The 16,946-nt window shown below is 35.3% G+C and overlaps 1 protein-coding gene across 1 annotated transcript; it reads right to left on the bottom strand.

Moving 5' to 3' along the window:
• Positions 1–5,275: 5,275 nt before the first annotated feature.
• CSN2 (casein beta) lies at positions 5,276–9,316 on the bottom strand. Its single transcript, XM_035005572.1, has 6 exons — positions 9,266–9,316; positions 8,523–8,549; positions 8,382–8,408; positions 7,300–7,323; positions 7,159–7,203; positions 5,276–5,875 (listed from the first exon to the last, which is right to left on the bottom strand). Exons 1-6 carry the CDS (start codon positions 9,314–9,316, stop codon positions 5,276–5,278), a joined length of 774 nt encoding a protein of 257 aa, XP_034861463.1.
• Between the last annotated feature and the right edge of the window lie 7,630 nt (positions 9,317–16,946).

Raw genomic sequence — 16,946 nt, 5'->3', positions numbered from 1 at the left:
ACATTCTGTCCTATTGATATATTTCATTAAAGTTGATATCAACTTTTTGCAATATTTTATAGCTCATTGACTTTGTATATATGCAAATAATTATAATTTTCTACAACTTCAGCTTCTATTTATTGAAGTTTACTTGGAAGCAATTATGAATTATGTAAATGTTTACACCCTAAGTAATTGGAGGTAAGGAAAGATGCAAAACAACGTGAGAACCACTCCACTACAAGTTGAAAGATATCAGCAGGTATGCTTTTTCAGCACACATGTTTTCTCCAGAAAGGCTAAGCATAACATAGCATCAATATCAGTTGGTCTGGATGACTGTATGCTTATCTCTAGAGTTACTGACTCTTGGTCAACACTATGGTATTTAATAACTAATGGCAAATGATACTATAACTATATGTTTGTGCTTTGCTTTGGGCAGAATAGATCAGCTTGTCAGGATTGTTTAGTAATAATTGCATATGGTCTGTGCCAGATTTCAGTGAAATCTAGGAGTGGGGGAGTGAAGCAGGGATGGTTTTCAACAGTTAAGACAAGGTTTTTGTAAGAGACCCTCCCAACAAGTAGTTTTGACCTTCCCGGGATGCAGGTGTTTTGTGCAGCCTCCGTGGGTGGTTTCAGACCTGGAGAGAAAGCATATCCTGGGCTACCAAGCAGTGGGAGAACAAGTAAGCTGTCCCTGACATCTTAGCACCTCTTTTACTGCACATCCTTCCCTTGCTGCTGCTGTCCTCTGCTTTTTGCCTGCAAAAAAGTTTAAACTGCTTGAGCCCTCCGAATCCTTTCGGCAATAAAAAAACTGAAGATGATTATTATGTAATGAACACAAGCTGCACAGAAGAACTCACCTCTGAATAATATACAGAGAAAAAAAAAATGAAGCAGGAATTAATCTGCAGGTTCTCTCCCATCTCCTGATTCCCATTTTTCACATTTCACCCCAGTAGGGGTTCAAACCATACATTTTTCAGTAGCTTGACGCAGCCATTCCACAGCTTCTGAGGAAACCAGGTCCCTTGGCCTACTGTGGAATTATATTTAAGTCCAGAGGCTGAGAGGTGATTCCGCACTGGGGAAGCCCCCTCTTTTAGGGAAAAAGAAGGTAGGCGAGACACTAATGAAGAAATACAAGATTTCACATGAACTGTACATTTATTTACATTTTCAAGGCAACAAGTAGGCAAATGGAAAAGTGCACACATCAAAATGTATTATCACAAAGTACCCATCATCCGGGTTAAGGGGAAGAATATCACTAGCGTCTGAAAGCACCACTTCATGTTCCCTATCAAGTTCTACCTCCCCTCAGATAACCACTAGTCTAACTTAGTGCACTAGAAATGAATTTTTCATAGATTCTAATATGTTATATTTATAGGGTTGTACAGTCTGGTTTGGTTTGGGCCTGGCTACCTATCCTTCAATCTTATTTACATAAAATTCATCCATGTTGTGCATGTGTAGCAGTAGCTCATTCATATTAACTGCATTGTAACGTTCCACTCTTTTGCATATCACAATTTATTTATAGAAAATACTGTTGATTCACATTAGTGCTGATTTTAATTTGGGGTATTAAAAATAATGCTGCGAGGAACTTGGGTACTTATTTTTAGTGCACATACATATGCTATTTCTGTTGGCTATATTCTTTTTTTAAAGATTTTATTTATTTGAGAGAGAGTGAGAGAGGCATGAATGGGGGGAGAGGGAGAAGCAGATTCCCCACCCAGCAGGGAGCCGGACTTGGGGCTCCATCCCAGGACCCTGAGTTCATGACCCGAGCTGAAGGCAGACTCTTAACCAACTGAGCCACTCAGGTACCCCTGTTGGCTATATTCTTAAGAGTAAAACCTCTTCTCATAAGATATGCAGATGTTGATTTTTGACAAAGACTGACACAGGTTTCCAAGGGACTCCTGCCAGTTTACATTTACATCAGCATTGCTTAGCATTCCTATTGTTTGTTTTTGCTAATATTCGGTAAGGACAATTTTTTTTTTCATTTTAATCGTTCTGGTGATTGTGTCATAATATTGTACGGTAGCTTTAATTAGCATTTTCCTGAGGACTAATGATGTTGAGTACCTTTTCATATGTTTAATGGCCATTAAGAAACTCTCTTCTGGTGAAGTGCTTATTCAAATAAATCTATTGCTTCTATATTACTGTTATCACTTGTTCTCTTACAGAAATATGCCCAATTAAATTTGAGCAATTCAGAGACTGGATCCAGATGAAGAGTTATGCTTGGTCGTGCCAGATTTAGGATGATAATTAGATACTTGGGTGTGGAGGCCAAGAAGGCAAGTTGAGTGTGTGAGTTTGGAGTTCAGGAAAGAATGAGTTCAGAGATACACATTTAGAAGCTTTCAACCCATGAATGGACTTAAAGCCATGGAACTAACCACTGCCAGCCAAAGTAAGGCTAAACCCTTAGGGTACTCCAACACTTAAAGGTTAGAAAAAGAAATGCCAGAAAGGAGACTGCAAAGAAATGGCTAATGCATTAAGAGAGAAGCCAGGGGTTTTAGTGGGTTTAAGATTTCAAATGAAGAGAAGTATGTTATTTCCAAAAAAAAGGGATGATCAACTCTACCAAATATCTCTGAGAGTTTGGGTAAAATGAACACAGATTAACAAGATAAAAGTTGTTGGTTACCTTGGAAAAAAGTGATTTCCATAGGGACAAAACTTTGATGGAAGCAAGTTAATCAAAGCATAATATATTTAGTATGGATAGTTCTTCTCTAACAGTTGCCATAGAGAAGCCTAAAGGACTGGGAGGGGTTTGGAAGTGTACTGTCACAAGATGGAATTTTCTTTTAAAAAGGAAAGATAGCATAAGTTGTCTCACACTTGGTCCTTAGGTGAGGAAATCACTGAGGATGGCAGGAAAGATGGAATAATTGCTAAGGATGAGTCACTGTGTAAACTCAAGAGGATGAGACTGAGTGTACAGGTGTGGTAGTTGGTAGGGGGATTATTCATTACAATGAAACAATTACTCTGCAATTAAAAAAAATGGATATCAGAGCCTCATGTTAAATCTTATTTCTTGGGCATTACCGGCCAAAACCACATAACCCAGTTCATTCTGATTGTGATACTGGCTCTTGTTCTGGTATAAGCGAGGTCAGTAATGTGGAGCAATAGGGAGCAATTATCCTGTATCTGTGCAGTGCACCTATCATATTAAAACTTCAATAAAAAACCTTTGAATTGCCTATTTTATAGATGTGGAAATTGAAGGTCTGAAGGACTGAGTAACTTTCACAGCACCACTTAGCTACACGTTGCTGAGCTGTGAATCAGCTTTCACATTTGAAGTTGGTTTTTTTTTTTTTCCATAGTGACCATAAAATTTAATAACCGATGTTGGGTACATTTGAGAGTGTACTAGGTTAACTGGGCAATGGGTATAAACCAAGACTTTCTAGAGCAAACACAGTATATGATCTCCTTATCTTTTCCTCCACTTTTTGATATTCTTTACCATTCAATTCAAAGCATTCTATCTGATTTCAATTCTTCCATGGCTATTTTTAACACCAATAATCTTAAATTGACAATAATCTTAAGGCCAACTCAGGTTTAAGAAATTATAATAAAGACAGAAAAACTTAAATATGCCTAAAGGATTAATTTATTGAAATGACTGGTTAGGAAATAGATACTTAAATAATTACAAACACAATTCCAGAAACTATACATATTTTTCCCATATGTAGGGTATTTCCAACTCAAAATTAAATTTCTAGTATTGTTGATTTGGAAAATGTAGAGTTTATGAGTCAAATTCAGATTAAGATGAATGCCATATAGTACATAAAATAAATAAAGGAAAAATCTTTCATTTTTTCTATGTAGATTCATTTAAAAGTTATTAATTTTTGCTATCAGGATGCCAAGTGAAAAGCTGCCACATTTCCAGTCACAGTCAATTCTGTAGAATATAAAGCACATATAGAATTAGTTACGTTATAGGCTATAATTATTCATCCCTCCTCATTTGTAATTTTGGTGTGATTAATTTACAAGACAAATTTTGTTACAAATGCAAACTGTTGAGCCCTACCTTGAAGGAATATAAAAATTCCTATATGATTAAATAACAGCTCACCTGATATTGTTTTAGTGAAATGTCTAGTCTATCCTGATCATAGACAGAGTTGTATTTTAGGAATCCCAAAGCTATATTCTCTCCTCTTTTTAAACCTTATACCTGGAATAATTAATTTTATTTTGAGTCATGAATTAAAGGATAATATGTAAATTTTAAGTGAGACAAAAACAATTGAAGTTATGAAGCCTGAGTTAGAAATGAGAATGAAAGTGATCTTTTAAAAAAATCTCAAATATATTCACATAAAAGTAGGAGAAACTATTTCCAGTTTTTCCTAAAAAAATGATGATAATCAAGGATCAGAACACAGGCACTTGAATGCAGATCTGTCAATAGCACTTAATTAAAATTTGATACACACTTTCAGGTCAGTAGATGTTAGTCAACCATTGAGACACCCATGACACTTTGATCATTAATAAATAAGTTGGTGTATTGACAAAGTTTATCACTGTCTTGGACTTATCCAGGATAATGAAATCTAAAAAGATATTATCTATTAAAATGATCAGTCTAACCTCCAAACTCCCAAAACTTACCAAACGTGAGGAAGGGACATTAGCTTTGAAATTCTCTTAAACCTTAAAAATTAAAAAAAAAATAAAAAGCAAAATAAATAAATATACAATTCACATTTTGGCAAAGACACAAAGACACTTTCCCTAAGAATTCTTTGAGTAATGAAATAATTATCTCAATTGTTTACCATCATGTGTATACATGTCAAAAACGAGATGTGAAATAAGGCATCTGCAGAATAGACATGCACAAGGAAAACTTCAAAATTGTAGAAAAAAATAAGCCTTCTTTATTCCAAGCCAATCAGACTATCAAATTTAATTCCAGCTTTAATAAGCCTTAATCCTCTTTATCCAAATTCTCAACAGATCAATTAAATCAGAATCTCCTGAAACAGTTTGTTCCCAATAGTATCTTCTACATAGAAGATCAGAACAATTACATAGGAATCTCAGCAGGTAGGCCCAGACATTGGGATTTTAGGAAGAGAAAGTTCTACAGGTTATTCTATTATGTTGCTAGTCTTGAGATTCACTGATCTAAACAAAGTGCATTTTAGATCCATTCATTATTCATTTATTCTTTCATTCTAGAGTTCTCACTTCCTCTATCACCATATTCATGTCAAAAGTGAGACAGCAAAGCTAGTAAGTTTGGACTTACAATAGCAGAGTTGTAAACTGGGGCAATCGGTTGAGTCACAGGATGGGCCTTATGGGAAGGCTCCTGGAACAGCAGAAAGGCTTGTAGGGGCATGTCCCTCTGGGGGTAGGGCATCACTTGCTGGGGAAAAGGCAGGACTTTGGACTGTGGGAGGGACAGCAGTGGCTGAGGAGTAAGCATGTGAGTCTGAGGAAGAGACTGGGGGATCTGGTGCAATAGGGGCTGGAGCAGAGGCAGAGGAAGGGGCAGGGGCAGAGGCAGAGGATGAGGCTGAGGCTGAGGAAAGTACAGAGTTTCAAGACCAGCGAGATTCTGGATTTGGCTGTTCAAAAAGGGCACTACTGGAGATTTAAGAAGGGGCATCACTTGGCGCCTAGGAAAGATGTTCTCCTTAACTTTGGGGACTTCCATTATTTCAGGCTGAGGGAAAGGCATCACCACAGCAGGCTGAGCAAGAGGCAGGACATTCTGTGGAAGGACAGCGTAAGGGATGGGATCAGCATAAGGATAAATTAGAGGCTGTTGTTGGGAAAGGGGGTGGATTTTATTCTGGTGTTCATCCTGGAAAGAAGGAAAAGAAACTTTGAGTCCATGATTCAACCATAACAGTCATTTGTGATGAATTAACCTCGTGTCTTTTGAACAACCATAACTGAGTGAAAAGAGAGAAGGAAAATCTTTGACTGATTTGATTAAGAGATAATTTTCAGTCGGGTGAAGACTAATGAGTAAAACGCTCATTGAGGGATTTCTCATTAACTCGTTCCCTTCATAGGTGAGCCCACAGATCAAACTGAAATCAGTGTTTGGAGATTTCAAGACTTATTTCACCTTTTTCTGAATCGCCTAGATAGCGGTATCTGTCCACTTTGATCTTCATGGACTTTTCAACATAATGTTTTGATAATAGAGCAAATTGTGTTCATATAATAAAGATCTATTTAAAAAGACTTAGAGGGGTAACTCCAAAGTTTATTTGTTGTGGCTGCTGTTGTTTTAATGACAATTAAATCTTACTTTACAGCTTAATTCAAGGAGTTACTTAACACCAGCCACCTTCTAGCACTACTTCTCTGGGGAGAAGGTAGTTAGTTATCTTGAGTCTTCCGAGAGGCATCCATTTGTAAATTCATTTTGATTTAGGAAATATTTGGCTTAAGTTTCGAACAATACAACTTCATTGATAAAAATAGGGGAGTTGAAATATTGCAATTAGATAAATATATTACCACAAGTGTAATTTAATTAAATGAAGAATTTTATATTGTTGAAGAAAATCCTTAATTTTAAACAAGCTCTACTATTTAATAACTGTGATATTGTCACTCAATTGTTCTGTACCTTACTTCTCTCATCGGTGTAATGGAAATTATTTTAAGAACATGTATTTGTAAATGTTAATATAAAACCTACAAAATCTTATATAAAATCATTGACTATTCACTGTGTGCCAGCTTATCAATACTGTGGGGTTAGGAATAGGCTCGGTTTACAGAAAAGGAAACTAAGTACATAGAAACTTGGGGTCAAAGGCACACAGCTAATAAATGTGCCGTATTGCCTTTTCATTCTCTTTCATCAGAATATCCATCTTGAGACTAAGGGGAACCAGCTGGAAATGTGAGTAAATCAAGAATTATTCTTCGGTTTTGATTCTAAACTCTGTAAGTTGATTGTGAGTTTGAAAGATGCATTTGTGTCTTCAAAATATTTTGACTGTGTCAAAACTTAATTTCTTCACTGGCATTTATTTTATTATCATCCTTTAGAGTGAACACATACACATTTTGTATGTATTATATTCCATAATAATTTTAGAAATATATTTATCATGAATAAATTACCTCTTTTTGCTGCTGTTCCTCATGTTTGAAATTCTCAAATTTCTGCTAAAAACCAAATCACATATAAGGAAATGTTACCACCTATAAAAATTAAGTGTAGGAAATTTTGAAAATAAGTACATGCAAATATGAAACTATTACCTTGTTGATGTGTGTAATAGATTCCTTCAGAAAAATAAAAATAAAATTAGTTTTAGTTTTATGAATGTTTCTTCTTTGTCAATACAAATCAGAAAATGAAGGCATGTAATAGGTTAACGTGCACACCTTGTCTGATAATATTAAAAACTCAGGATAATTGCTGAAGCTTAGATGTTGCACTGTTCTGCATAAGCTTGTTGTATAAGAGAAAAATGAATGCAGTTACATAAGAAAACAAAATTAGTGAACATAGTACAAAAAGAGGTATTTAATAGATGTTGATTTCTATCACCATGCCCCTTTCCTAGGACAACAAATGACTGCTAGTACTCTATCTGATTCTAAAAGAATAATATTCATTGATAATATGAATTCATCTTTTAATTCTTTTAATCATTCTTAGGTTACTTATTACACTTCAAACTAATTGTAAGAAATAAATGCCTTGCTTAAGGGACTGATAGCCTTGTAGAGAGACAAAGTATACTGATGTACAATTTAACTAACAGGTAATGGCATATCCCAAAAGAGTGGTGCCAGGGTAAATAAAATACCTACCTGATTCTCCCAGGCAGATTTAGGACTACACTACCTCTCACCATCTCTTATTTACTGAAGTGACTATTGTAGTTACAAAATGTGTCCATTCACATGTCTGCTCACATATTCTGCTCTTTACTTTGGGCAGCACCCCTTTTTTCGTTTGTGCCACAGCTCCTAGTCAATATCTGATCCACAGAAGGCGCTTGATAAATATCAGAATAGGGAATGAGGACAGGGTAAAGAGAGCTCAAGACAGAAAACAGGACTGCACAGTTCATTAAAAAAAAAAGAGGGGGTCACGATGACACAACTTCAAGTAGCGAGCCCACTTAGGAAGTGCTAGAATATTGAATTCTCCAGATACTTATTCTGTCCTTACGCATATGCAATGGGAAAAAAAATAATAGAAATTTACATCAAAACTTATGTCAGAACAGAGCTGCTTTGACCTAACTGTCCTAATGAAACACAATAGAAAGATAACACAGCATTTTACTGTTCCAAAACTGGGAAATTGCCTCTGAAAATGTTGTCTTTACCTCACTGCTTGAAAGGCTTTCCACAGTCTGTAAAAGAAAAAACAAAAAAATAAAACAATCAACAACGGCCTTTTCCTAGATCATTGCAGAATGTTAATATTTTGTGGCTAAAAATTTTTTTTGTGAATAAAAACATCTTACCTCAGTGGATACAGTGAGTGCTTCCTTCTGTAACAGGAAAATAAAAAAACAAACACCATTTTGGTTTCCATAGGTAACTCATTATTAAACATTTTTCCTGTTTAATTTTTATCTTCTTATGCAGAGCTATTTCACAAATTTAAGAAATAAAAAAATGATTATTGAGAGTCTCGAAAGGTAGTTTTTTTATGTCTTTTATATTTAGTAACTTTATTGATATATTTTTATCTTACGTGAATATACAGTTTTTGATGGGTAACAGTTGTTTTACTTTGTTTTAAGCAGTTTATTAGTATTACAAATATATTTATGATTATAATTATTCAATGTCTTTGGGTAGACACAGGTAGAATTGGGCCCAGCGCCGTGAGGTTAAGAGATACATATATTTTGTCATTGGAATAAGATATATTTATCTAGGTTGCACAGGCATGCAATCATATCTGTGCAATATTATTATTGTCATTTGTATATCTGTCTCTTTTTGTTTTGTCTGTTTGCTTATCTGTCCATTTCCTTTTCCTTTAGGAACTGGTGGCACAGTGGTATAGAAAACATTTGACCCAGATTTATGCCCCTACTGCACACTGTTGAAGTAGTGGATGAATGTAAATGACTTTCCAGGAAGTGCAAATGAATCTGTTGAAATTCTGCTTTATTTGTACTTTAACAGTGTTGCTGATGTTCTTCTCTAACATAGGCAGATATTCTATTATACCTTAATTATTTAGACATTTGCTTACCTCTCTTGCAAGGGCGAGAGCCACCAGGCAGGCAAGGATTAGGATCTTCATGGCTATCAAGTCTTGTCAATGGGGAAATGAAAGAATGGTAATACATTGGTCAATTTATTTTCTTATTTAGCTAAGATTGCTTTCCTTTTAAAGAAACTAAAGATAATACATAATAAAAATAACTGCATTTTAGAAAAAATACTAATAGACGCTTTATCATATAGGCAGGGTCAAAGTCTACTATGGATCCTTACTTACATATCATTTTCTTACCTCATGGCCAACCATTCAGATTTTTTCAGCCATCACCTCTACCCCATCTCATTCTTTTTTATCTCATTTACAGCACTATGGTTGAGTTTTTGTGAAAGACCGAAAAAAGTTCAAGATATTTACAGGAACATTTATTAATCGATTCATCTGTTCAAAAATATTTATCTAACACCTTTTATTGCCAGACACTGTCTAGGTGCTGGGATGATAGCAGCAAACAAAATTTTAAGGTCTCAGCCCTGATAGAGCCTCAGTTCTATCTGGAAGAGACTGATCAAAGAAAATGTATACAAAGAAGATCATATTATCTTTTTATCTTTTTTTTTTTTTACTAAACCAAATTGTTTCCATGAATATTGGTTTTTTAATTATTTCTCATTATTTCCAGTTAGACTGAGATTTTCATTGGAGCATTTCCTTTATTTCCTCCACTTATCCTCTTGCCCAATCCCCACTCCAGGCTACTTCTTTTTGTAGTATAACCTAATATACATGTTAACCTATATAACCAAAATGTACTAAATGCTTGATTTTGTAGCATTTCTGTAGTTTCTTATACAAAATAATGTTTGTGCCACTAATATCACTTAGCATGCAATCTTCAGTCTCAGATATTTAAACTAAATTTCTGAACTAAAAACATTTCATGAAAAAAGTCCCTAATCAATCGGCAAAATATCCTTTCCAATATTTGAAGCCTGAAGATTATGCTCTTTCTTCAGGAAAAGACATTTTTTTCTAGATCTTTTTCATGGATACTATATAAATCTTAATTTTGCTTTGCTTAAGAGCTCCATAAGTTTCCAAATAATTTCTTATTGTCAGGACTCAAAAAAAAAAAAAAAGAATATAGTATCCTATTAGGGGTCATTATGTGTAGGAAGGATCTCATCTCATTTTCTATATTTTATAATTAGCATTTTATATACCAATTTTTTAACCAGAACTTCATTTTGACCAATGGATTCTAAAGTACTCTTTCTTTCAAATCTTCTCTTTCCTTTGCTTTTGTTTCCAAGTCATCTCTGTCCCATCTAGAATTTTCTTACAAAGTAAAATATTTTTTAACTTAATTCTGTATTTCATATGTCTATTTTAATAATATTTTGAACTATTATAAACCAATTGATAAAGTGGGATGTTGGAGACACTAAGGAAGTTTAATGAATACATACTTCTGAAAAAATATTTATGAACATTTCAAGTAGTGCACATCCCCAAACATGTCCTGCCATATCTTGACTCAGTGTTCCCTCTAAAACTACTGTGGGATAAAGGTTTCCCATTAATTATTCATATTCCCAAAAAATAATTTAAATATATCTTCTTTTATTGTTGCTGTATGTTTAACCAAATTGGAAGACTTATTAATTCAAGAAATAGATTTTTTAATATAGCCTGTTAACTGGCCTTGTACTAAAACAATAGTAATCATTGTTACTACATTTTTTAGACTCATAAAGTTCATGCAGTCATAATTTTTACCAAATCTCTATAGACATTTCTATTTTTTTAACCTAAATTTTGAAAATAGTGTCAGCACTACTTTAAATACCCTTATTTCAAAGACTATATTTTAAGCAATTATTTTCTTCATATATCTCAGCCTAGTTTGAAATAAAGGTGAAGAGAGAATACATCAGATTTAAATCTGAAATTCTTACCTGTTTTCCAAGGTGGGGGACAGGAAGTGAAGGGGAAGCCAAGTGGATGATGGTCTGTCTGTTTTTGTGGTGGTTTATATACTGTATTTGGTGGTATGCTAATTTTGCGGTTTGATATAAAATCAATAGTGAGCTTTAATTCCAAGAAGTCCACATGATTAGAATATGATTTCTGCCTATTATCTGTCCCCAGAAATTCTGGGGAGCAGTTTAACAAGGGAGCAATTCACAAACCAATAAAGGAAATCTGTTCAGGAAATGTAATTTTCTAATAACTAAAACAATGACTGGAAGACATTGAGACTCTGGCTCAATCCCCAACTCATTGTGAATGCAATTAAGTCTCTTTAGCACTTGGTGGGTCCTCAAGATCTTAATTGTGGGGGGAATTCTATATGAACATCAGAGATACACAGGGGCTTCACAAAGGGCACAATTTCATGCTAACCTGAGCAGTTGTTAGTGTTTTATGCTGCAGTGGAGGAACTGACAAGATAACAAGTCCATGATGGTAGTTTAGTCATGTAAGGCAAACTGCTTAGCTCCCAGGACCACTTGATTGGGAAAAAATAAATCATTCACTTCAAACCAATATTCTGTACACAAGAGGAATAAATCTTCCTCTGTAATGAAACATCACAGAAAAAGACTCTACCTGGATAGCTGGGATATTTAAAATCCTTGGTGAATCTGCCACCAAAATTTTGCAAAATGTCATGGAGACTTATTTACCTGGTAAGTACTGATTACCTTTTTCTATCTTAGGCATAATAATAACCTTTATTTTTTATACTTAGTATCACCCCTATTCCAGGCACTGTGCATTTTATAGACATTATCTTGTATAATCTTTACAAAAACATCATGAGGTAGCTGTCCTCTCCATATTTTGGTTGAAGAAATTGAGACAACAAGAGATTGAGTAACTTGCCCAAAAATCATAGTTTGTTAATGGCAAAGATGCTATTTAAAACTAGATATGTCTGACTACATGTATTTGTTTGATCGTATGCAGTATCCATGTTTTAACTCCCTTTATAAATTCTGTTAGAAAATTTAGCTCTCCATGTAGCATTTGTGCTTAAATGTGTAGAATTTAATTATGCCTGAATTGGAGGAATGGGGCATTGGTGCTGAGTGTGGGCAGGGGAACTGGTCATTAAAGAGCTGCTATTTTGGTTAAATCTTAAAAAAATAAGTAGAATTTTAAAAGATGACTAAATGTGAATAAAGTGTTTTGGCTGAAGGAAAGACAGGAGCTTGAAGAGAAAAATACCAGGTTTGATGGGTTCTGTACTTCAGGATACACAGGAGTCAGATCTTAATACCTTTGAATTTCAATGATTCAGGGTGACATAATTCACTGGAAATAAGGGAAGATATTAGAGATTTGAAAGAAGGGAGGATTGTGAAATTTCTTGAATTTTATGACTTTATGACAATATCTCAGGGTAACCTAGTAAAGGAGGTTATTATAGTAACATGTGATTAACATGTTATTACAATAGTCGAAGACAGACATCATAATGACATTGACTAGAAAGATGGTACTGGGCTTCTTAGGCAATGAGAAAACAAATGTGTCATTAAAATATAAGAAATGTGAGACATCAGGAAAATTAATGAATAACATATGCCTATGTGACTGAAAATTTGGTCATATTGTAAACCAAGATAAGAAACCAGGCTGAAATTAGAGAGTGTTAAACCTTGAACATAGTAAGTTTGAAGGTGTCCAGAAGGTATTGTCAGTTAAATGTGATGCTCAAAGAAGTCATAAGTACAACTGTAGAATTTTTTTTTCCAGACAAAGGAATAAATGAACTTCCCTAGGGAAAGTGTGCAAGTGAGAAAATAAATTGTCTAAGAATAGAACTCAAGTGTTTCTTGTTATTTGGGACTGATAGAGCAAAAGGAAATAGGAAAAATACAAAGTATCAAGGAAAAGAGAATAGAAGGTCATGGAAGTCATGGGAGGAAATAACTAGAAGAAACAAGTGGAGTTAAGAGTGAAAATGCAACACAGATGGGGACAAAGGTGGAAACAAGGAGGGGGTTTTTGGACACAAGAGTCATTATCACTGAAATCATCGGGATGCACTACAAGTGGTTAAGAAGCAAGTAATGTGGGGGGGAATTAAAAGCAACACTACTCTTCTTAGATTTTAGGAGAGGAAGTAAGGACACCCATGGAAGGGTATCTATAACAATAGGGACAACCAGAATCACAGGAAGGTAATTTTAGGATAGAGATTTGTGGCTCAAAATAAAGCGGTCAGGGGCACCTGGGCGGCTCAGTCGGTTAAGCATCTGCCTTCGGCTCAGGTCATGATCCCAGGGTCCTGGAATCGAGCCCCGCATCGGGCTCCTTGCTCAGCGGAGAGCCTGCTTCTCCCTCTCCCTCTGCCTACCTGTGCTCTCTCTCTATCTCTGCTAAATAAATAAATAAAAATCTTTTTAAAAATAAATAAAATAAAGAAGCCAATGGTGAGGAAGCTGAAAACCACCAAAGGTGTGGAAATAAATTGATGAAGCAAATTCCAGTAGGATTGGGGTCATAGCCAAAAGAATTAGGCCTGTACAAAATGTACCAGTTTTCCTGAGACAGCAGAAGAGGAGGAGAAGATGAGTCAATATAATACATATTTTGAAGTACATGGCAGAGAACTTGAAATTAAATGATCTTAATTTTCCAGTGAGGTGGAGGATGAGGGTTCTCAACTGACAGTGAGGTAAACAGTTATGGGCTTGGGATATTTAAAAAAGAAGAAAATTCTGGTTAATGTGAAAATTAAAAATGAATAGAAGTATCTATAGCAGTAATACCCAAATGAGATTAGATACCAAATTGTTTTCTTTACCCAAGTAGATGTATGGCAAGATGGTTGCAATATAATATCAATAGGTCGAGAGAATTGTCAGGGTGGGGAGAGGGGTTGACTGTGTTTGGTCTGAAATGACTAACCATGAAGTACTGGTTGAGCTAGGAAGTCAGAGAGATTAGTAGTTGAGTAATAAACCAGAACACTAAAAAGGGTTCAAATGACTAGAAGTAGGAAAAAAGGCAAAAACCAGGCCAAATGAGAGTAAGCAATCTCTAGAAGTACAGGCAAGAGCTTTTGACCAGATGGGAATTTCAACATTTCTAGAGGAGAATTTCTGAGTGATGAGTACATCCAGAGGATAGTCATGCATGCAGAATGCTGAAGATAGGTGGACATGTGGTTGCTGAAGGTAAAGAATGAAATGTATTCCATATTAAATGTCTATGTTTTGCCAGGCATTTTGCTAGTTTCCAAGAATGCAACAGTAAATAAAAAGGTGTAATTCTTGTCGTGAAGGAGATCAGAGCCTTCATGGGAAAACAAATATGGAAATGCACTCATTGTGAAATGTAATAAATATTTAAATAAAGCTATCATAAGATATAATAGATATCACAAAGGAAATACCTAGTTCATTTTAGCTGATGGATGGGAGAAGGAAAAAGGATGGAGCTGTGAATCCTGAGCAGAATCTTGAAGCCAGATGAAGAGGAATTTGACCTGAGGATGGAAGAAAGTTTTAGGCTAAAAGGAAAGGAAGAATGGGGCCTTGGATGTGAGAAATGAGTAACTACAAATTAATCAAGTAGTGAATCTGGGAAATGAAGTACAAGGAAGACAATAGATGGAGATGAGAACAGAGAAAGAGGAAGAGGTCCCATAAGGAAGGGCAAAGCATCCTGGGCTCCTAAAGAAAATGAATTCTATTCTGTAGACAATGGAAATTTTTGAAGGGTTTTAGGATGGAGGGTAACATTTAGAGAGTAACTACTTCTAGAGAACGAATGCTAACAGTACACATTTATTAAAATGGGACTGCTCAGGTGTGGGCCCATATCTTTTGCAGTAAGTCAATGTTTATCAGCCAATGCTTGTGGAAGAACAGAAGATGGAAGGAAGAAAGGAAACTAAAGTGCAGAGAGGAGAATTTGCCAGAAGTACTACAATAAAGTCTGAGGCAGGCCTCAAAAGTACTTAATATGTACCTACTTACAAAAGCAGTCTTCAAATTTCTTTGCCTCTTTAGTGGTTGCTGTTCATAATGTAATTATCTAATTGTGTATAACACTAATTTTTATAATGTTCTTTTTTATCATTAATAGATAGTAGATATATTCAGGACTTAAGCACAGATAGATGCCCTTCACAAGTAAACAAGGAGAGTATTAGCATAACGATAATATAACTTGCATTCATATCATGCTACACGTATGAGGGATGGGAACACTCCTGATTGTCGTATATCTTTTATATAGCTTAGAAAACTTAAGTCAATATCTACTGTATATTTGAATTATTTAGCTAATATCCATTCTAAAACTATGTTCATATTGAACCAGGAGGAAGCTGTAAAAAGAAATGATGAAATGACCCCAGTATCATAGGTCCAAGTAGAAAAGACATTGGCTGCCCAGGGTGTTCTTACGTATTAGCCCTCAGTCGCCAAGGCCACTGGCAAAAAAGTGTAATTCCTAAGAAAAACAAGCATGCCATACTCACTCAACATTTCCTTTTTATTTTCTTAGCAATATGCTGGATATATTGTGCAATAATTACAGGATTTCCTTGTAACTCTCCCTCACCAATTTTGAATTATAGTAGTCAGTATAGTTATGGACTCAGTTGGGCCAGAAAAATAGGCAAGTGATAAAGGAAATCACTAAAAATACACTAGAGAAAGAGGCTTGTCCAAGGAAAAGTGGAAAAGCCAGAGATTTAAGATAACACCTGGTGCCACCAGCCGGTAAGCATCAGAACACAATAACAAGTAAGGAACAAAGCATCGTGTGGGCAAGTCAAGCTTTCCCAAAACATAACTTAACAGTTACCAATTACAAAAAGTAAAATGAGAATTTCATCCACTGAAATTTTATGTGACAACCCTGGCCGAAGAGCAAGATACAATCAAAGTAAGATGTGGGGCACCTGGCTGGCTCAGCCTATAGACTATGCAATTCTTGATCTCAGGGTTATGAGTTCAAGCCCCATGTTGGGCATGGAGCCTGCTTAAACACAAAACAAAACAAAACAAAAGCAAGATGTAAGATGTTCTAGGACTATTTGTCATAAACAGAATTTGTTCAGCTAAAGTTCTTTCCTATATTGGGTGATGAATCTGAAATATGCAAGCATGAGATTTGGGTGAGGCATAAAGATAAATAGCTGAAACCATGTGAATAACATCCTGAAGAAACAAAATAGATTAAAAAATAAAACAGGATAAAGGGTACAATAAAGGGACCAAAAATGTTCAGAAAGTAAGAACTGGAAGAGACTCTAGATATCATTCATATGTTGTTTTAAATATAATTACAGACGAGGACTCTTAGGACCTGAGAATTTGCATTATTTTCTCAGGATACTACAGCTATTTAGAGATAGAGCTGATCCTAAAAACCTTTTCCCTTAGTAATATTTGAGAAACTGTTTAATAACTTCCAAAACACAGTCAGGAGTGAGAGAAGGAAAATAAAATAACAAATAGTATGGATTTGTATAACGATCCAGGTTTATGAACAATATAACATATAATTGATTAACTCTAACAAATTATTAGATAAGAACAGATATCTTAGGGGCACCTGGGTGGCTCAGTCATTAAGCGTCTGCCTTCGGCTCAGGTCATGATCCCAGGGTCCTGGGATCGAGTTCCCCATCAGGCTCCCTGCTCCGCAGGAAGCCTGCTTCTCCCTTTCCCACTCCTCCTGC

Source organism: Mirounga leonina, unplaced genomic scaffold (assembly GCF_011800145.1).
Source record: "Mirounga leonina isolate KUSES-001 unplaced genomic scaffold, KU_Mleo_1.0 Mir_129, whole genome shotgun sequence".
NCBI lineage: Eukaryota > Metazoa > Chordata > Mammalia > Carnivora > Phocidae > Mirounga > Mirounga leonina.
This window is presented reverse-complemented; position numbering and strand designations above follow the sequence as displayed.